This window comes from Chiloscyllium punctatum, chromosome 32 (assembly GCF_047496795.1).
Source record: "Chiloscyllium punctatum isolate Juve2018m chromosome 32, sChiPun1.3, whole genome shotgun sequence".
Classification (NCBI taxonomy): Eukaryota; Metazoa; Chordata; class Chondrichthyes; order Orectolobiformes; family Hemiscylliidae; genus Chiloscyllium; species Chiloscyllium punctatum.
This window is the reverse complement of record NC_092770.1, coordinates 57,731,115-57,752,899: the sequence shown is the minus strand read 5'-3', so window position 1 is coordinate 57,752,899 and position 21,785 is coordinate 57,731,115. Positions and strand designations below refer to the sequence as shown.

General features: G+C 41.7%; 1 protein-coding gene across 2 annotated transcripts in view; it reads left to right on the top strand.

Moving 5' to 3' along the window:
* Window positions 1-21,785, top strand: part of ddx11 (DEAD/H (Asp-Glu-Ala-Asp/His) box helicase 11) — an 81,492-nt gene that overhangs the window by 6,063 nt on the left and 53,644 nt on the right. For both annotated transcript variants that reach the window (XM_072552453.1, XM_072552454.1), the window contains exons 6-12: window positions 763-805; window positions 1,875-1,982; window positions 3,267-3,354; window positions 4,653-4,864; window positions 6,751-6,903; window positions 13,048-13,094; window positions 19,343-19,422. In XM_072552453.1, coding sequence (XP_072408554.1) covers window positions 763-805; window positions 1,875-1,982; window positions 3,267-3,354; window positions 4,653-4,864; window positions 6,751-6,903; window positions 13,048-13,094; window positions 19,343-19,422 — 731 coding nt within the window. The remainder of the gene's footprint in view (window positions 1-762; window positions 806-1,874; window positions 1,983-3,266; window positions 3,355-4,652; window positions 4,865-6,750; window positions 6,904-13,047; window positions 13,095-19,342; window positions 19,423-21,785) is intronic.

The window sequence follows — 21,785 nt, the reverse complement described above, 5'->3', positions numbered from 1 at the left end:
CAGGCAGCTGGGGCCTGCACTGGAGTGTCAGCCTGCAACAAGTGTTGTTGATGCCACTTGAGCCCAACACTTGCTGCCTCATGTCAAAGTGATGTCCCTGAGCCTCACCCAGTCAGGTTGATTTTGATGCTGTTGTGATTTTCAGACCTTGTGCCGAATGGGTTTCCCCCATTGCTCAGTGGGAGAATCCTAATGACCTGAATTCCATGATGACCGTGTTACTTCAAAACTCGAACCGCTATAAATAATTAAGTTCACTAGTTTCCCCAACATCATTGTGAGTGAAGAAATAATAAGCTAATTATCACAAAACCTTGAGTTTGAGAGCATTCCATTTGCAAGTTAGGTTGTGAGAAGTTTTCTAACATCAGCCAGGCTGCTGGCTGAAGCTACAATTGATCATGTTGCCTTAGATTTGAGAAGAAAGATGAGTTTTTGACCTCCACCCAATAATCCCTGGTGGATAGTCTGTGTTGGAAATATTGAGCAAGAACATGTTTATCTTTAGGTGAAAATCGTTCCCAATCTTCTTGGACCGTACCTGTGCAATGAAGTACACTTTCCATAGAGGAGAGAAGAAACAGGGAGGCTGAATTACTTGTTTCATTGTAGAATTATTCTGGCTGTAGACCTGTCTGTTCACTGAGGGAATCAACTTCGAAAAGTCACGTGAGAATTCACATCTGGTGTGTTGCAAAGTGTGAACCAATCTCTTGTGTTCTATAAGTGGTTCTTACTATTTTTATGTGTTATATTTTCCAGCCTATCTGATGAAGAAGATTTGGAGGAAGAGCATGTGACAAAGGTTTGGAGGATTGAAGTTCTCTAACTCTTCTGTTTTAATGAATTGTGAACGAATAAATATCACAAAGGCTTTCCAGTCCTGGACTCATATCAAGTGCCATAATTTAATTTGATGTTCTTTACTTGAGCCAATTGAATCTTAATGGCTTCAGCAACTGCACATTCACTAAAATAATCTCTTTCAACTGTAGTTGATCTCCCAGTAAATATAACTGCACCTCTTCCTTTTATATAGAAAGCAGTGGAACTTGGAGTTATGCCAGGCTACAATTCGTTGATTGGAGTAAATTTAGTAAATGGCTGATGGTGGCATTGTGATTGAATCAATGAGCTAGCAATCTGGAGGTCCAGGCCAATGCTGCGGAGACCTACATTCAAATGTCACCACAGTAGCCAGTGGAAATTAGATTAAATTAATAATAGTGATTGAAACCATGACTGATTCTTGTAAATAAAAACCCATCTGGTCAATAATGCCTTTTAGAGAATGAATTAAGTAAGAACATCTGCTACCTTTATCTGGTCTGGTCTACATGTGGCTGCGGACCTGTAGCAATTTACTTGACTCTTAACTGCCCTCTGAAACGGCCTGGCAAACCACTCTGATTGCAGGCAGTTAGAGATGGACAACAAATACTGGACTTGCCAGTAACGTTCACATCCCATGCAAGAATAAACAAAGAGAAAATGTATTTAATAAAAGAACTGCAGCTTTAGGGTAAGTCTAATTCCATTGGTTTATGGAATGCCTCAGTGGTCAGAAGGACATTGATTGTTATTGCTTGTTAACCCAGCCCTACCTCAGAAATGCTGAGCCCACTTGTAATCTCCCCTGCTATTTCTCTTGTGGGCAACAGGGACAACCTCACTTCATAGAGGAAGTTGATGGAGCAGGTTTACCTCAATCCCCAGAAGGAATGAGGTTGTCCTACCACCTTGGGGTCAAAAGCTGGGTTACTTGAGTCTATTTGTGCTGCCATTAATTAAAAGGAAGAACTGAATGCCAAGAGCGTCTGGATGTGAGCATCCTCCTTACATGAGCTGACCTAATATAATTTTTCTGCTCCCAGGTCTATTACTGCAGTCGTACACATTCGCAACTTTCTCAGTTCGTACACGAGGTTCAGAAAAGTCCGTTTGGCAAGGATATCAGGCTGGTGTCACTTGGATCCCGGCAGGTAGGTCATGGACTCGGCTGAGCTGCATCTTTTGAGGTGGCTCTCATCATTGGTTGGTGTGCTTCTGGATCACATTGGTGCCACTTTATCAGACTGGAAATTAGAACAGGCAACTCTAATGGCTCATTTTTAATTGGAAGATCAAGTTGAAAGACTGAGGAGTGTATACAGGATACTGGGACGGCGAATAGTCAGAAAGAAAATGGGGCGAATTGGAACACAGTGAATCTCTGGTGCTGATTTCAAAGATCTGAAGTTTGTAGAAGGCAGGGAAAACTTAGGGATTCTAGGAGCTGACTGGTATCGAGGTGCTGGGAAAGAGGGAGTTTGTCATACTGCTGACAGTTTTAACTCTGGTGTTTAAAAATGCTTGATTCTTGGAAGCAGTAAGAGTCTAAGTTGAAAGGAAAGTGAAGAATTTGTATTGACCAACATTTTCTGTACCAACTTTGCTGAATTACACACTTCCTTTCCTGGTTAGGGAAATCTATAGCCAAGAACAGGAAAGGCCACAAGTCATTTTGCTGACTCTTGCTAGGCCGTGAATCACAGCTGCCAGCAGCATCTTTCATCATTGACAGCGCTAAACCAGAACTTGTTAACCTAATGTAACCACATACCTCCCAACAGATATGGGGAGGAATAATTAACTTGTCTTTTATCCCTCCTCCCTAACATTGCTGAGGTCAGTTAGGATAACCTGTTGGTTGGGTTATAACCTAATGTTCTGAATAACTGGTGATTTCTTTACCCATTCACTTTTTAATGGAGCCTTTTCTTTAATTTGACTTTAACCTTTCAGTGGTTTTTTTTTTAAATGAGACCCATTTATTGGAAGCTCCCCTACATTGACTACAAAGTTCTTACTTTTCCGGTAATGGATGATGATGATGATGATGATCTATCAGATCAGATCACTCATTGTAACAGCCCAGCCAAAAGGCAGTTGAAGGTGAACCCCAGGAAGTCGGTCTGTCTTACCAGGTTTTGGGAAAACTGTGTTCCTACATCTTAAATTAAAGTTGCCACATTATGCTCCATCTCTGTGTGTAACTACTTTGCTGCAATTTAGAAGGATATGGGCCAAATGTTGGCAAATGGGACTAGATTAATTTAGGATATTTGGTCAGCATGGATGAGTTGAACCAAAGGGTCTGTTTCGGTTCTATACATTTTCCAGCATGTGTGCTCCATTTAATAATGGTTAATGTGTGACAATAATCAGATGGTAGAGCATGTTCCTTTATTAGTTTGTCTCCTCTTTCTCCTCTCTCCCCACTGAAGAACATGTGTGTAAATGATGAGGTGAGGTATCTCCGGTCACTCCAGCTGATCAACGATAGGTGCCTGGAAATGCAGAAGAACAAACGTGGTGAGTGGAACCTATATTTCTCTCCCTTTCAAAATTTGACTTGTCATTCAGTCTGAACATCCTCTAAAAAATGGAACTGCTTCTAAATATTATTTTAGGCTTTACCTCTACTCAAATGATTTGTTTTATAGAGTTAGCACTAAATTGTTAATCCCTGCTCCTCCTGAGAGGTTTTCTTTCTCCTCTCATCAAATATATTCTTTTGGACATTAAAATTTTCCTCCCTTGACCATCCTAGGCTGCAGACTCATTATCACGTATTCTCTTTGTCCTCCCCATCTTGGCTGGTTGAAGCCAAGATTTGTAGAAATCCACATGATTGAAAAGTTGGCTGGGAGCTGTTGGACAATTGTAAAATTCTCCATACTTTGCTTTGTCAGGTGCCCCACAATTACTTTCTCCACAATATTATTCAGTCCTTATATTTTTATAGATTGAACTTTATTCTGCAGTGGTGGTCGAACAGGGCTGTGATGTGTTCTTTTGGTGGATGGCTAGACTTGCCTTCATATTCTTGGTTCAGTCTTTTGGATGATGCTGGTTCACACCTTCAGGTGCCAGACTGCTCCAGGTTGAGGCTGGTTACTTGGTCTGCGATATTTTTAGGGATTGAACAGATTCCTGTGCGTGACACACTTTACTCAGACATGATAGTTAAAATACAATCAAAGAAAGATTAATTGGAATAACCAATCTATTGGAAAACTTAACAGAATAATAGATTATTTAATTACTAAACAGTAACTGTTTCAATGTCATACCGTAAATATCCTTTAGCAAAGGCAAATTCGGTAAAATAGATAGTCTCACATGCAATCCTCCAGTGCAGGAGGAAAGAACATCAATAAAAAACTCGTGAGTGAGGGAGAGGGAGAATTTAAGCATTTTGCGACTGCAGAGAGATGTATAGCAGCTTCTTAATCCAACAGCTACTGAAAGCTAAATTAAAATCCTGGTTTGTCTGAGTTTGACACCATCCATTCAAGCTGCTTATATTGTCCCAACTTTAAAAAAACCCAAGATGTCTCAAAAGCTGTTTACTTTATTGGCTGGGGACAGACTGTCCTTCACCTCTGTCTCAACCTTTCTTTATAAAACAAAAGGACAAAATATACCTCTTAAAGCCATAGTATCGTCACATATGTAATGAGGATTCTGAATTACTAATGACTGAGGGGGAGTGAGGGAGGTTTTTTTCCCACTAATACAGTGCTCATCAAGTCTAACACTTTTTTGAGGGGCAGATGCACTGTCAGGCTTGTAGCAAAAGCAGATGTTCACACGACATTTTCTGAAAGATGACAGAAAACGCAGCGAGGACGAGGTGGAAACTCTGAAACGGAGACGGAAGAGTCGAGTGACATGCCCGTTCTACAAGCACGAGCAGATGCAGTCCCTGCGTGATGAGCTGCTGGTGGAGGTGAAGGACATTGAGCAGCTTGTGCTGTTGGGGAAGGAGATGAAGGCGTGTCCATACTACGCCAGCCGCTTTGCCATTCCACCAGCACAGGTATGGGAAGGTTCACCTTGTTCAGGAGCAAAAGTCAAATTTAGATTATTAAAAAAGAAATTGGATTAATTGGGTATCCTTTTAAAAGAAACATGTGCGTGAGTCATTTACTGTGGTGGAAACACTGACAATGCATTGGATAGGGAGCTGCACTATCTGAACCCAGCAACAATGAGCTAGTAATGATATGGATCCAATTTGGGATGGTTTGTGACTTGGGGACAAATTTGAAGGTATCATAGAATCCCTATGGTATGGAAGCAGGCCTTTCAGTCCATTGAGTCACACTGACCCTCTGAAGAGCATCCCACCCATCCCTGTAACCCTACATTTAGCATGGCCAATCCACCCTAACCTGCACATCTTTGGACTGTGGGAGGAAACCAGAGCACCTGGAGGAAAGCCAGACAGACACTGGGAGAAAAGGCAAACTCCACACAGACAGTCGCCCGAGGGTGGAATTGAACCCAAGTTCCTGACACTGTGAGGCAGCAAAGCTAACCACTGAGCCACAACATTGTTTTGGTAGAATTTCAAATATCCGCAAATGCTGGAATTTGTACTGAAAACGGGAAATTACTGGAAATCACAGTGGATCAGGCAGCATCCGTGGAGAGAGCAAGTTAACATTGCCAATTCGAGATGACTCTTCATCAGAATGTTTTTTGGTAGAGGTTGTGGCAAGGTGAGTTGGTTTTCCTTTAGTACATACATGTTACAGCCCCAGATCCTCCAGTTTGAAAGGTACATGTGAAGCCCAGTTGTTGCAGTGCTTTGAGCTTGGTAATGTCAAATCTCATATTTTGCAGAACCCTGCACTGCTCAAGTTATTATGGAGAATTCCATCTCTGAACTATAGCTGCTGGATAGGCTTTTGTGGGGGTTCAGGAGCTAAGCTGTTCATTATGCAGCATCCAGCTTCTGGTCTGCTTATATCCCCTCACTATTGATCAGACAATTCTGGTTAGTACTGACCTTCAGAATGTTCATGAGTAAGATTTTCAAAAATATCAATCAAATTTTAGGGCTCTTTTGAGTTTGAAATGAATGTTACATGCATGCAAATATTGTCTGCCACTTATCTGTCCAAACATGATGTGGTTTTTACTCTGTTATCTGAAGCTCTCTCTGGAAATGGACTTGAACTTACAGTGGAAATATTGATAAAGCAGCTGAAGATGGTTATAGCTATAATGATTTGACATAGTGTCAGGGGGGTTATCATTCTTATTCTTCTAATTTTTCTTCTGTATGATGATCAGTTTCATAAGTGATCAGTTTTCGGCCCCTGGTTTTCACGTTTGATTTATCCTACTCAGCTTATTGCTACTGGTAGAAGGAGGGTTTGGCTTTGCAACAGTTGTGGATTGGTTTGAACCAGATGTGAGTTGGTAAGAATGAGGTCAAGTAGATTTCTTCCTCTTATTGGTTTCCCATCGCCAGCCACAGTCTTTGACTGGCTATTCTTATAACTTGGCCAGTCAATTGTGGTGCTACCAAGATATTGATGTACATTTAAGTATCCCACCCAGAAGAAGTTCTGTACTGTCGTCAATACTGCCTACAATTGGCATTCAGTGCTAAGAAGTATCATGTTATGTGTCAACGGGGAGAATGATGTAACTGGTGTTTAGGAGAATATTTCTCAAACTGGAAATATCTGTTACAACCAAAGCTCAGGTTTGAGCGTTCCAAGGACCTTCTCCACCTTACAGTACAAAGGAATTCTTTGTTATGGCTCAGGAATATGTTTCCTTTGGATTTTGAGGCTATGTAAAGATGATTGGATTCCATGAGCCTTGCAGGACTTGTATTGTAAAGTGATTGTATGTGGTTCTGCCTTTCTCACGGTGACGGTTTTCCTGGGTTCCCTCTACTCCTGGTAGCTGGTGGTGATGCCGTATCAGACGCTGCTACACAATTCGACCAGGCAGGCATCTGGCATCAAACTGAAGGGGCAAGTGTTGGTGATTGACGAGGCACATAACCTGATTGATACCATTACTGGAATTCACAGCTACAAGGTGACAGGGTCGCAGGTGGGTACTATCTCATTGTGGTCATTTGAAGTTTGTTTTCAGTATAATGTACAGCAGAATCATTTATGAAATGGACCACTCACCCCACTGAATCTGTGCTGTCTTGGATGTGTCATGCAAATAATCCCAACCCCTTTGTCCTGCAAGTTTTTAACATAGCAATGTGCAACCCCTTGTGTATGCTCCATGTTCAGGAAGGTCATGCCAAAAAATCAACCTGACTTCATTTGCACAGCTAAATCACATATTCCCTCATTCTCTTACAGACCCAACGTTGCTGATCTTTGACTTGAATATACTCAATTGGGTATCCACAGCTCTTTGTGAAAGAATACTAACGTTTCATGAGCCTCTGAGTCCACAAATAATCTTCGCAATTCTAAATGAGTTAGCATTTATCTTGAGACTCTGCTGTAATTTTAAGCTTTAAATCTACATACTAACAAATGAATTAGGAGCAGAGGGTAGGCCATTAACACCTCTACCTATTACTTCACATTCTCACCCATCCTTGATGACCACCTTCCTCCATGATAAGGGCAGATGTGGGCATGTTCACTGCATGTTCAGCACCAATTTGCAAATTTTCAGATATTGACGCAGGCCATATCCAAATGTAGCAAAACCTGGATAATATGTAGGTTTGGGCTGACAAGTGGCAAATAACACCTTTGCCACACAAAAGCTGGGAAGGACCAAATCCAATATGAATAATTCCCTTGACATTCAATGAGATTACCATTGCTGATTCCCTTTCTCTGCCTTAAGGTTCAAGAATACTGCTTCTACTACCTTCTTAGGAAAGAAAAATCCAAATACATATGATCCTCTGAAAGAATTGCTGTTCGTGTATTAAATGGACAGCTCCTTATTTTTGGGCACTGGCCCCCTAGTTCTCACAAGAGGAAACCTCCCTTCCCACCTGTCGCATGTCAAGACCCCCCAAACTTGCGTATTCTGACCAAGTTGCCTCTTACTCTTCTAAACTTCAGTAGATACAAGCTTAGCTCGTTTAACCCTTCCACAAAACATCATCCTGTACATTCCAGTGTTAATCTAGTAAACTTTCTCAATTCTTTATCTTGCATTCACATCCTTCCTTAAATAAGGAGACTGATGCTGTTCACCATATTGCTGATGTGGTGTCCAGGGAATGGAGAGGAGGGCCACAGGGGATTTGAAAAGTTAAAAAAAAAAGGTATTTTAAAAGTTGAGATGTATAGTTACTGTTAAGGAGCAGATAAACTAATCCCATCCGTGTTTTTTTTTGCCTTTTCTTATTCTTTATCTCCTTTCATTAATTCTCCTTCCTACCATCTTGAGTCAGCCATTACTTGCCCCTACCGTCAATGCCCACAACGCCATTTTGTTTCCATTTTGTCTGTCTTGTCAAAATGTCAAGCACTCTTCAGTACGTAATTTCCAAATACGGTTCCTATAATCTTTGTGATGGCTGTTAGACAAATCACAATTATCTGTTTTTGTGCCATTAGTCTTGTTACAAATACATTCAGATGCCTTCAGGTAAAACACCTTCATGTTTTGCTCATTTTCCCTGATTTGATATTACTTACTGCATTACTAATGTTAAATACTGTACTGCTTCCTGTTACACTGCTCATCTTTACCCCATTTGCCACACATTTATGGTAATCTTTTCCTTTAGACTTATAATTTTGTTCTCTATTTTTTAGTTTAAAGCTTTATAAGCGCTATTAATTTGCTACCAGTTTAAGTAGAGTCTCTCCCAGTAGAATACCTCCATCTTTACCTGGTAATAGTACCAATTCCCCATGAATAGAAGCCCCACCACCTTAAACACTCAACATCCTAGTCTCTTTGGCTCTGTTGCAATTTGTACAGTTAAGGAAATGGTCCAGGGATTCTTGACGTTCCGCTTATCAATATGACTCTAATTCCTCAAACTCCCTCAGCAGAACAGTAAAGTGTTTAAGTGACTATTCCTATATGGACCACAATACTAGATTGTATCTGTCTTTCTTTTCCCCCCCCCATTCCTTGGAATCGAATTTGATCCTCATCTTCAAGGGGTAGCTTTAACTCTGGTGCTGACCAGGAAACACAGTTGTTCAAATTCCCAGTCAGGGTTGCAGAGAAGATTATGTGCCCCCTGACCCTAACACAACCACCTTTCTTCCAGGATTAACTATTCCCCACAAAGTTATATTATTTTTAATTATCTGTAAGGTGGATTAAATTTAAATATTCACTGGTAGCACAGAAACAGAAAATAAGAACCAGAGCAGGCCATTTCTCCCTGCGAGCCTGTTACACAATTCAGTATGACCGTGGTCAGTCAACCAGCTCTTGACTCAGAATCTTTGCTCTCTTACATCTGGCTCCTCCTGGTCATGAACTTCATTTCCACTAGCTGTTGTGATGGTATTTGTACCTATTTGTCCAGAGCATTATCTTGAACCTCTGGTATATGAGCACTTTCACAATTGCTACTATTTACCTCTCTCCTGTATTGCTGAGGTCCGGTATAAGGTCCCAATGTTGGTTGGGTTGAGATCACTGAACTTGGCGTAGGTCAGGCAGCAACCTAACACTTTGGTTTCTATCTGAGTTACTGCAGAACCGGACAGTGTCTTTGCTGATTGAGTCCTTGAGATGAATATTTTTTAAATGTAAGCAGAAAGCAACTTCCTGTTCTAGTTATTTCATGATGAAGCCCATCAAGAAAGATATTGCATTTATTTGGTGCCTTTCATAGAATCATACAGCATGGAAACAGATCCTTTGGTCCAACTAGTCCAGGCCATGTTCCTAAATTGAACTAATCCCACTTGCCTGCATTTGGCCCATATCCTCCTCAAAACCTTTCCTGTTTAAGTACTTATCCAAATGTCTTTTAAATGTTGTATCAGTACCTGCATCCACCCCTTCCTCTGGCAGTTCATTCCACACATGAACCACCCTCTGTGGGGAAAAAAAGTTGCCTCTTATGTCCATGTCAAAACTCTCCTCTCACCTTAAAAATATGCCCCCTAGTTTTGAACTCCCCCACCCTAAGGTAAAAACCCTTGCTACTCGAATTATCTTTACCCCTCATGGTTTTATAAACCTCAATAAGGTCACCCTCAACCTCCTATCCTCCACTGGGAGAAGTCTCAGCCAACTCTTATAACTCAAACCTTCCATTTCCGGCAACATCTTGGTAAATCTTTTCCGAACTCTCTCCAATATAACATCCTTCCGAAAATAAGGTGACCAGAACTTTACACTGTGCTCCAGACGAGGCCTCACCAATGTCCTGTATAAACTCAATAGGACTTCCCAACTCCTATAGTCAAAGGTCTGTGCAATGATCCTTAACATTCTAAAGCATTTCCCAATCAATGTTGCAGTCTTGTACAGTCATAAATATGATAAACAACTTGTGCCCTGAAAAGCTTCCAAAAGGCAGAAATAAATTCATTTGTTTTACTGATGTTGTTTTGGCAAATAAATATTGGCCTTGGCAGCACAGAGTACTTGGCTGCTGTATATCAAAGTAAAGCCTTGAAATATTTTAGGATCAAGTGAGGGGGCATGCAGGACCTTGGTTTAACATCTCAGTTGAAAGTCAGCATTTCCAACAGTAATGCAGGGATGTGCCACAGTTCCTCATGTGGTTGGTGTAGAGAGGTGGTGGTGTTATGATAATGCCTGGAGACATGGGATTGAATTGTGTAGATGGCAAAATCTAAATTCATTAAAAACCTAGAGTTATAATTTAGTCCAATGACAACCATGAGGACCCCATCTGATTCACTAATGTTCTGTAAGGAAATCTGCTGTCCCTACCTGGTCTGACTTACATGTGTCTCTAGACCCTCAGCAATCTGGTTTGCTTCTTAATTACCCTCTGAAACAGCCAAACATGCTACTCAGTTCAGGAAATACTGACACCTACATCCCATGAACAAATTTTAAAAAGTGGCTGGTGAGAGATGAGATAGTCAAGAAAGCACGACAACATCTCTACTTCCTCAGGAGGCTAACAAAATTCAGTGAGTCCCCAAGGACTGCAAGCAAACTTTATAGATAGACCAAAGAAAGCAGCCTATCTGGATGAATCACAGTGTGGGTATAGCAACTGCTCTTCCCAAGACAGGGGTATTGAGTTTAAGAGTCGTGAGATCTTGTTGCAGCTCTATAAAACTTTGGTTAGACCGCTCTTGGAATACTGCGTCCAGTTCTGGTCGCCCTATTATAAGAAAGATGTGGATGCTTTGGAGCGGGTTCAGAGGAGGTTTACTAGGATGCTGCCTGGATTGGAGGGCTTATCTTATAAGGAGAGGTTGACTGAGCTAGGACTTTTTTCATTAGAAAAAGGAGGAGAAGAGGGGACCTAATTGAGGTATACAAGGTAATGCGAGGCATAGATAGAGTCGATAGCCAGAGACTATTTCCCAGGGCAGAAATGACTAACACGAGGGGTCATAGTTTTAAGCAATTTGGAGGAAAGTATAGAGGGGATGTCAGAGGCGGATTCTTTACACAGAGTTGTGAGAGCATGGAATGCGTTGCCAGCAGCAGTTGTGGAGGCAGGGTCATTGGGGACATTTAAGAGACTCCTCGACATACATATGGTCACAGAAATTTGAGGGTGCATACATGAGGATCAGTGGTTGGCACAACATCGTGGACTGAAGGGCCTGTTCTGTGCTGTATGTTCTATGTTCTATGTTCTAAGACCACAAGAAATTAGAGTTGTGAACACAGCGCAGTCTGTCACACAAAACAGGTTTCCATTCACTGACTCCATCTATACTTCCTGCTGCCCTGGGAGAGTAACCAGCATAATCAAATACCTCACCCACCCGTTATACTCTGTTCCATCCATCAGGCAGAAGACACAAAAGTTTGAACATATGTATGAACAGATTCAAGAACAGCTTCTTTCCCACTGTTATTAGACTTTTGAATGGACCTCTTAAATGTTAATTCTAATCTCTGTCTCTCTGTGCCTTCTCTGTGGCTGTAACACTGTATTCTGTTCTGCTATGCTGATGCAATTTGTATGTATGGGCTGCCTGCACAGCATGCAAAACAAAACTTTTTACTGTTTTCGGTACATGTAACAACAATCAATGAATCCATCAACTCAAACTCACAACTCAGACTAACATCTGCTGCCCAAGGTCAGCACCAGTCTGCTAATCCTAGAACTTCTGTATGTTAACTGTAGTGTTCTCTCATTTTACCTGTATGTTTGGTGTTGGTATTAACAGACCCTGGTCTTTCGGACAGTACGTTACCCGCCAGTGAGGGGCAGGGTAACACTGTCCTTTCTAAATCACCATATTGCAATTGTACAACGAAATACCAGCATAAGTAAGGCCTTGAGGTGAACGTACATCATTTTGAGCACTTATTGTATCCACCTGTTGAATCACCATCTCCTGTGCACTCCCCATTTCCTTTACTGTTCAATCTTTCAATATTCCTTTCCAAAATGGCTGTCTGCTGCCCTTTTCAAAGAATACATACTTTACCTAAGCAAAAGGTTGTGTTGCAGATTTCCATGTTTTAGCCATCCTTGTACCAGGATATGTTCATGGTATCGAGTTAAAAATCACACAACACCAGGTTATATAGGGTTTGAGAGTTGAGCCAGCAGGGGGAGATATTAGCTTTTTGGAACAGGCAATATCTGTGATGAATGAATTAAGATTTGTAACCTTTTATTAATCTTTTGCATGCCTGATTCATTAATGTATAGATAAAAACAATAGTTAGGGCATGACAACCTTGTGCTTTAACATTTATAGATTATAGAGAATAAGGACTTTTTAAAAATTCATATATGGGATATGGACAATGCTGACAAGGACAGCATTTATTACCAAGCAGTAAACACCCTTGAGAAGATAATAATGAACTGCTGCTTCGAATTGATGTAGTCTATGTCACATATATCTCCATGTTAGTTGGAGGGGAAGGTGCCAATGGTGATGTTCCCATGTAAGACCATAAGACATAGGAGTGGAAGTAAGGCCATTCGGCCCATCGAGTCCACTCCGCCATTCAATCATGGCTGATGGGCATTTCAACTTCACTTACCCGCAGTCTCTCAGTAGCCCTTAATTCCTTGTGACATATAAGACCATAAGACATCTGTTTTTTGTTTTTCAGCTATGTTGTGCTCACTCGCAACTCTCTCAGTACATGGAGCGATACAGGTAAGACTCTTCATCAGCAACTGCTCCGTCTCCTCCGTTATGACCCTTGAATAGCTTGGAAGGCTGGTGACCCTTTGCTTGCCTTCATGACTCAGACCTCTGAGTATAGCAGTTGGGATGTGATGTTGACGTTTTATAGGATGTTAGTGAGGCCTCTTCCGGAATAACTGTATAGTTCTGGTCTCCCTGTGTTACGACACAGGATAAACTCCTCTGCTAATTTAAACCAGACACACAGAAAAGCTCACCATGTGCCATAATCTGTTAAATTTAGAGAGGCAAAGAACTATTCCAAATATCATTATTTAAAGAAAAACAAATTAACAATTTTATTTTTTAAGTCCAAAAAGAACATCAAACGACAACTATTTATAGCTCCCTTCTCTTAAAGCTATATTAACCTTCAACTTTACAATACTGGTCTGATAAAAGCCCCAATTAAGATTTACAAAAAAAAGTTCAAAACCATCCAGCCGGGCTGATTTTACTCTGTAGATTTTCCTGGCCATCTTTTCTTTGGTCTTCTGCTTCATAACTTTCAGAGAATTGTTCTGCTAGCAGTCTGTTGGTGCTTGGCTGCTCTTTGCTGTTCTCCCCAACTGTTCAAAATACCCAAAACATCGGACTGACTCATTAGTTTGATGTCATCAAAACATTAAAATTGAAATTCGATTGGATTTTGGTATCTTTGGGCATAATTTAAACTGATTGGCCAGATTCACATTTGTCGTATACCATGGCAACGCAGTTCCAGCTATTTGTTTCACAACCAAATGTTACATTTTTAAATTGTTCAGCACACTCTATGCTTTCCGTCAGTCCTTGCCAGCTTTACTCTCTCTTAAAGGTACAGTACACACCTACACCTTCATAACACCTGTGATAAGAAGGATATTATTAAACAGAAGTAGGTTCAGAAAGGATTTGCCAAGATGTTGCCAGGAATGGAGGGTTTGAGATATAAAGATAGGCTGGGACTTTTTTCACTGAAGAGTAGGAGGTTGAGGGGTAACCTTCTAGAGGTTTATAAAATCATGAAGGGTTTAGATAAAGTGAATGACCATAGCCTTTTCCCTGGGGTGTGGGAAGTCCAAAACTAAGGGACATATTTTTAAGATGAGAGGAGAAAGTTTTAAAAAAATCATAAGGAGCAACCTTTTTACACAGAGATTTGCATGTGGAATGAACTTCCAGAGGAAGTGGTGGATGCAGGTACGGTTACAATATTTAAAAGACATTTGGATAAGTACATGAATAGAAAAGGTTGGAAAGGATGTGGGCCAATTCTGGCAAGTGGGACTAGTCTAGTTTGGGATTATGGTCCGATTGGACCGAAGTGTCTGTTTTAATGGTGCATGACTCCATGACTCCACTTACTAAATGACGAATGCAAAGTAATAGAGCCAGCCACCTATCTTGACATTACTTGGAAATTAACCCTCAAATTTTACTTTCTACCTCTTGTAAAGTGGATTTTTGTTGGATTTTAAGACATTCTCAATCCTCTGGTTTACCACTCATCTTTGCCACCTTGTATGTTTACTTGTCTTTCAATTCGATGCTATCCGAACTTCCCTGGTTAGCCGTGGTTAGTTTATTCCCTTTCTTAAATCCTTCCTTCTCACTGAGATATATTTTCACTGTGTACCAAGAACGATTTTCTTAAACCTCTGTCATTGTTCCTCAGTTGTCATTGCTGCTAAACCCTTTTCCCAGTCCACTCCAGATAGTTTTGTCCTTGTTCTTTGGTAATTCTCCTTCTTTAGGTTTAACACGATTGTTTCTGACCCACATTCCTCCCTGTCTAACTGAATACTAAATTCTACCATGTTATGGTCACTCTTTCCTAGGCTCTGTTACACAGACGTTATTTATTATACCTGCCTGATTGTATGTTGCCAGATCCAAAATAGCCAGATCCACAACAGTTTTAGGAAACTCTTCAAACACAATCTGTAAATTCTTCCTCGAGGCTTCATCTGCCAATGTACATAAAAATTAAAATCACCCATGATTAATTTTATATGTCCTTATGATCTCCTGATTTATTTTCTACCCTACTGTACAGCTACTATTGCTCTCTACAGACTACTCCTACCGATGTCATCCCATCTTTAGCATGGATAGATAATTGGTTAACTGATAAAACAGAGTTGAGATGCTGGGAGCATTTTCAGGATGGCAACCTATAACCACTGGGCTGGCACAGATCGGTGTTGAGGCCACAACTATTAACAATATATTAATGACTTTGAAAAGGAAATTGAATGCACGATCACCAGGTTTGCAGATGACACTAAAGTAGGTGGGAAGGCAAGATGTGAGGGTGACACAAGGAGTCTGCAGAGGAACGTAAACAGGTTCACTGAGTGGGTAAAAGTTTGGTAGGTGGGATATAATGTGGGGAAAATGTGAAATTATGTACATTGGCAGAATGAATAGAGGAGCTGAATATTACTTAAACAGAGAGAGATTGCAAAAAAACTATGGCAAAAATGGATGTGGGAGTCTTTGTGTATGAATCACAAAAAAACTAATATCCAAATTCACCAGGCAATAGATATGAATTGTTGGCCTTTATTTCAAAGGAATGGAGAATAAAAGCGTGAAGGTTTTGATAAAGCTATATGGGGTGCTAGCAACTGGAATATTGTGAGGTGGTTTTGACCCCTTATCTAAGAAGAGATTGGAGGCAAATAGAGAAAGTTCACTAGACTGAATGAAGTTATGGAAAGACCTTATAAGGAGAGGTTGAGTAGGTTGGATATGTACAAATTGTAGTTTAGAGGAATGAAATGCAACTTCATTGAAAAATACAAGAGTCTTGGGAGACTTTACAGGGTATATGCAGAAAGATTGTTTTCCCTTGTGGGAGAGTCTAGGACCAGAGGGCATAATCTGAGAATAAAGGGACAGATGAAGAGGAATTTCTTCTCTCGGTGTATTGTGAATCTGGAATCCATGACCACAGAGGGCATTTGAAGCTGGGCGTTTAAGTATATTCAAGGCTGAGATGGACAGATTTTGAATCTGAAAGGTCATGGGGAAAAGTCAGTGAAGTGGACTTGAGGATTATCAGATCAATCATGACATCATTGAATGACAGAGCAGGCTCAATGGGTTGAATGGTCTATTTCTGCTCCCTCATTTTATGGTCACACCTTGAGGGTTCCCTGTTTGATCCTTACTGTCTGCTGAATTGGCCTCTCCTTGCACAGGGAGGAAGCAGCCAGCATTTCCTGTTTGTAGTTCTGGACTATCTACTGCCTTCTGTTTGTGAATGGGGTCAGTGGGGCAGAATGGTTAGACAAGTTGGACTTACTGCTGAAATAAGGTAGGGCACTGATGGTTCAATTTTTGAATTCACATGAACGAGTGACCACTTGTTTCACTACACATTATCTGTCTTTGTGGAATGAACCTTAGAAAAAGAGCCATAGAGAGCTTCTTTAACCTGGAGATAGTGAGAAGTACAGATACTGGAGATCAGAGTGGATAAAGAGTGGAGCTGGAAAAAGCAAAGCAGGTCAAGCAGTGTCAGAGGAGGAGGGGAATTGACATTTCAGATCAGAGCCTTGTGTTGATGGTGGAGAAGGCCCAGGATGGACATGTTGTCGGGGAAATGGAAGGGGCTGTTGAAATGAATGGCAATTGGAAGCGGGGGTTGATTGGAGTGTATGGACTGTGAATGTATCCTGAACTGATCCACGAGTTTGCGCTTGGTCTCTCTGATATAGAGGAAACCTCTTCGGGAGCAAAGGATGTAATAAATCAGGTTAGAGGAAATGCATGTGAATCTTTGCAGGACTTGGTATGATTAATTGGTGCCTTGGATGGAGGTGAGGAGGGATGTATTTGGGCAGGTTTTGCACCTCCTGCGGTGACAGGGGAAGGTTCTGGGTGTGGAAGGGATTGTGGGGGAATGTGAACCTAAGGAGGGAGACCCTGCAAAATGGATATTGGTGAGGAGGGAAGTATCATTTTGATGGTGGGGTCAGACTGCAGAGGGCAGTGGAGGATGATGCCTTGGACATGGAAATTAGTGGGTTGGAATGAGGACCAGGGGAATTCTACCCTTGTTGTGATTGGGGATTCATTAAAACTGACTTCATAATTTTTGTAAGTTTTATTTGAAGCTATTGATGAAGCCTCAGCTTTGAATGTGCATGTTTGGTCTCCAAGCTAATATCTGACCAGGGCAGTTGCACTGTTAGCGTGAGACCTACTTAGAGTCACAGAGACATACAGCATGGAAACAGACCCTTCTATCCAATTTGTCCATGCCGACCAAATATCCTAATTTAATCTAGTCCCATTTGCCAGACTTGGCCCATATCCGTCTAAATCCTTCCTATTCCTGTACCCATCCAGATGCTTTTAAATGTTTTAATTGTACCAGCCTCCACCTCTTCCTCTGGCAACTCATTCTATACATGCACCACCCTCTGTGAAAACGTTGCCCTTTGGTCCCTCTTACATCTTTCCCCTCTCACTCTAAAGCTATGCCGTCTAGATCTTGACTCTCCCACCCCAGGGAAAAGACCTTGTCTATTTATCCTATCCATGTCCCTCATAATTTTGTAAACCTCTATAAGGTCATCCCTCAGCCCTCATGCTCCGGAGAAAACAGCCCCAGCCTATTCAGCCTCTCCCTGTAGCTCAAATCCTCCAACCCTGGCAACATCCTTGTAAATCTTTTCTGAACCTTTTCAAGTTTCACAACATGGACTAATGCATAACATTAAAGTCACAGCCTAATGAATATTTTGCTCAGGAGTAGCGTTGCTGTATCTGAGTCAGGAATAACTGTGTTTAAACCCCACTCCAGATACACCTGGTAAATATAGGTCAGAGTTCTATTTCTGAACCTTGGATGCATATTCAGCAGAATTCTCGTATCTAATTGCCTTGTTGTAGGAAGCAGAGGGTAATAGTGGAAGGATGCTTGTTGGACTGGAGGCCTGTGACTAGTGCTGTGCCTCGGGTTAGTGCTGGGCCCATTACTGTTTGTTACCTGTATCAATGATTTGGTTGAGAATGTACAAAGCATGATTAGTAAGTTTGCAGATGACACTAAAATAGGTGGTATTGTGGACAGTGAGGAAGGTTCTCAGAAATTGCAGCAGGACCATGATCAGCTGGGGAAGTGGGCTGAGAAATGGCAAATGGAGTTTAATATAGAGAAGTGTGAGGTCTTGCATTTTGGAAAGTCAAATCAAGGGGTTTCATAGTGAATAGTAGGACTTTAAGGAGTGCTGTAGAACAGTAGTACCTTGGAGTTCAAATACACGTTTCTTTGACAGTGGAGTCACGGGTAGACAGGGCAGTGAAGAAGGCTTTTGGCACACTGGCTTCATCAGTCAGGGCACTGAATATAGAAGTTGGGAAGTTATGTTGCAGTTATACAAGATGTAGCTGGATAGTTTGGTCGGCATGGACCAGTTTGGGCAAAAGGCCTGTCTCCATATTGTAGGACTCAGTGACCCTATGACTGTCTGTATGGAGTTTGTATGTTCTCCCTTTGCCTGTATGGGTTTCCTCTGGATGCTCTGGTTTCCTCCCACAGTCCCAAAGGTGTGCAGGCTAGGTGGATTGGCCATGCTAAATTTCCATTAGTGTCCAGTGATGTGTCAGTTAGGTGATTGGCCATGGGAAATGAAAAGGTTACAGTGATTGGGTATGTTGTTCAGAATGGCGGTGTGGAATCAATGGGTCCAATGGCCTACTTCCACACTAGGGATTCTATGATTCTACTCATGTGGGTGTTGGATGCTCCTATTGTATTTGGACATCCTGTTCCCTTCTGCTACTTCACATTGATTTCTAAGAGAAGAGGTTAAAAATACAAAACTAACAGCCTCTACTGTCTGTTGTCCTTCCTTTCACTTTTACTGTTTGTATACCTTCTGCAGTGTGCTGTGCCTCCCAGCATTCTTCCCTGTTTTGCCTAGCTTCAGCATATACTTAACTCCCTTCTCGTTGAAGTCTTTTAGATCTCTCCAATAAACTTAGTGTCCATTCTGTTTTTAATTTCTGTCCTTAATCCTCGGGATTAATAGGGATTCTAGAACTGCTGCCTTGACTGTTTCACTCAGTTTTGTATCCCAAGCCCCATGAACATTCTCACCTAACAAGTGTTTATCCATTTAAGTTATTTTCAGTACTTCGCACACTGTTGTATCCTGTGAAATTAGTCTTTGTGAAATGCTATTCTGGCCCTGACAGCATGTTTTTCTTTTGACACACAGAAGTAGACTGAAGGCAAAAAATCTGATGTACATCAAACAGATCCTTTACATCCTGGTTAAACTTATCCACATTTTAGGAGGTGAGTACTTTCCTTTGGTTTAAACATTTTTCTGCTGGATTTACGCACAGCAGGAAAAGTTTGTGAGAAGATTTGTAGCTCGGGTGCTCATTGTTGTGGTTCTGTTCGCTGAGCTGGGAATTTGTGTTGCAGACGTTTCATCCCCTGTCTAGGTGAACATCTCAGGGTTTCAGGGGCTGAACACAAAAGTCATGTGACAGATTAAAACTTATCATGTTTGTGACATCTTAAAGACTATCACCTTTGAAAGTGCAGCTTTAAAGTCCTGCAACATCTTGGTGTTTGTACTGGGAATGACTTTGCACAATTCGAATAAATGGATGCAGCCAGCTCATGTACTTACTATATATAACCAAGTAAACTTTAGCCTGTGATGATTCAACCAGAAACTCCTCTAAATGTAATCGCATCTTTGTACTGACCATTTATAGATGTGTCCATTGACAGCTGTAACATGCCACTCACTAATGAAGAGACTGGTTTATCCAGCAGTTAATATAATGAGCTGTTGTGGTTCTGTTTGCCGAGCTGGGAATTTGTGTTGCAGACGTTTCGTCCCCTGTCTAGGTGACATCCTCAGTGCTTGGGAGCCTCCTGTGAAGCGCTTCTGTGATCTTTCCTCCGGCATTTGTAGTGGTTTGAATCTGCCGCTTCCGGTTGTCGGTTCCAGCTGTCCGCTGCAGTGGCCGGTACATTGGGTCTGGGACGATGTGCTTATTGATTGAATCTGTGGATGAGTGCCATGCCTCTAGGAATTCCCTGGCTGTTCTCTGTTTGGCTTGTCCCATAATAGTAGTGTTGTCCCAGTCAAACTCATGTTGCTTATCATCTGAGTGTGTGGCTACTAAGGATAGCTGGTCATGTCGTTTTGTGGCTAGTTAGTGTTCATGGATGCGGATCGTTAGCTATCTTCCTGTTTGTCCTATGTAGTGTTTTGTGCAGTCCTTGTGTGGGATTTTGTACACTACATTGGTTTTGCTCATGCTGGGTATCGGGTCCTTCGTTCTGGTGAGTTGTTGTCTGAGAGTGGCTGTTGGTTTGTGTGCTGTTATGAGTCCTACTGGTCGTGGTAGTCTGGCTGTCAGTTCGGAAATGCTCTTGATGTATGGTAGTGTGGCTAGTCCTTTGGGTTGCGGCATGTCCTCGTTATGTTGTCTTTCCCTTAGGCATCTTTTTATGAAATTATGGGGGTATCCGTTTTTGGCGAATACATTGTATAGGTGTTCTTCTTCCTCTTTTTGCAGTTCTGGTGTACTGCAGTGTGTTGTGGCCCTTTTGAACAGTGTCTTGATGCAACTTCGTTTGTGTGTGTTGGGGTGGTTGCTTTCATAGTTGAGTTTGACTGGGACAACACTACTATTATAGGACAAGCCAAACAGAGAACAGCCAGGAAATTCCTAGAGGCATGGCACTCCTCCACAGATTCAATCAATAAGCACATCGTCCCAGACCCAATATACCGACCACTGCAGCGGACAGCTGGAACTGACAACCGGAAGCAGCAGATTCAAACCACTACAAATGCCGGAGGAAAGATCACAGGAGGCTCCCAAGTACTGAGGATGTCACCTAGACAGGGGACGAAACGTCTGCAACACAAATTCCCAGCTCGGCGAACAGAACCACAACAACAGCAGGAAACTAGTACTGAGGACTGGACCACTTTCAGTTTCATTCTTCCAGAGTGATTAATCAGGATAGCGAAGGTAGGTAAAGTTCACATTGGCACAACAGGAAAAAAAGCTCCTTGTATTCTGTCCAAGCAAGTAGTATCAGGGCAGGTACAGCACAGGGTTAGATACAGTAAAACTCTCACTGTACTGTTTAAGAGCATGCCCAACCCAGAAGACTGACTAAGAAACATTTCAAGGATGTACCCACCATCTGTGGTTAACCAGGGACGTTATAGACTAGTATCAAAATGAAAGAAAAATATATGCAATTGTGCAAAGACATGTGGCATGTTTAGAGATAGGACAGCATATAAACAACAGTAATTAGATTAGATTCCCTACAGCATGGAAACAGGCCCTTCGGCCCAACAAGTCCACACCGACCTTCTAAAGAGTAACCCACCCAGACCCATTTCCCTCTGGCTAATGCATCTAATACTACAGGCAATTTAGTATAGCCAATTCACCTAACCTGCACATCTTTGGACTGTGGGAGGAAACTGGAGCGCCCGGAGGACACCCACGCAGACACGGGAAGAATGTGCAAACTCCACACAGACAGTTGCCCGAGGTGGGAATTGAACCCAGGCCCCTGGGGCTGTGAGGCAACAATGCTAACCACTGAGCCACTATGATGCCCATGAAGAGGAAGTATCAGAGGATAGGAGAAAACTAGCTCAAAATATAAAA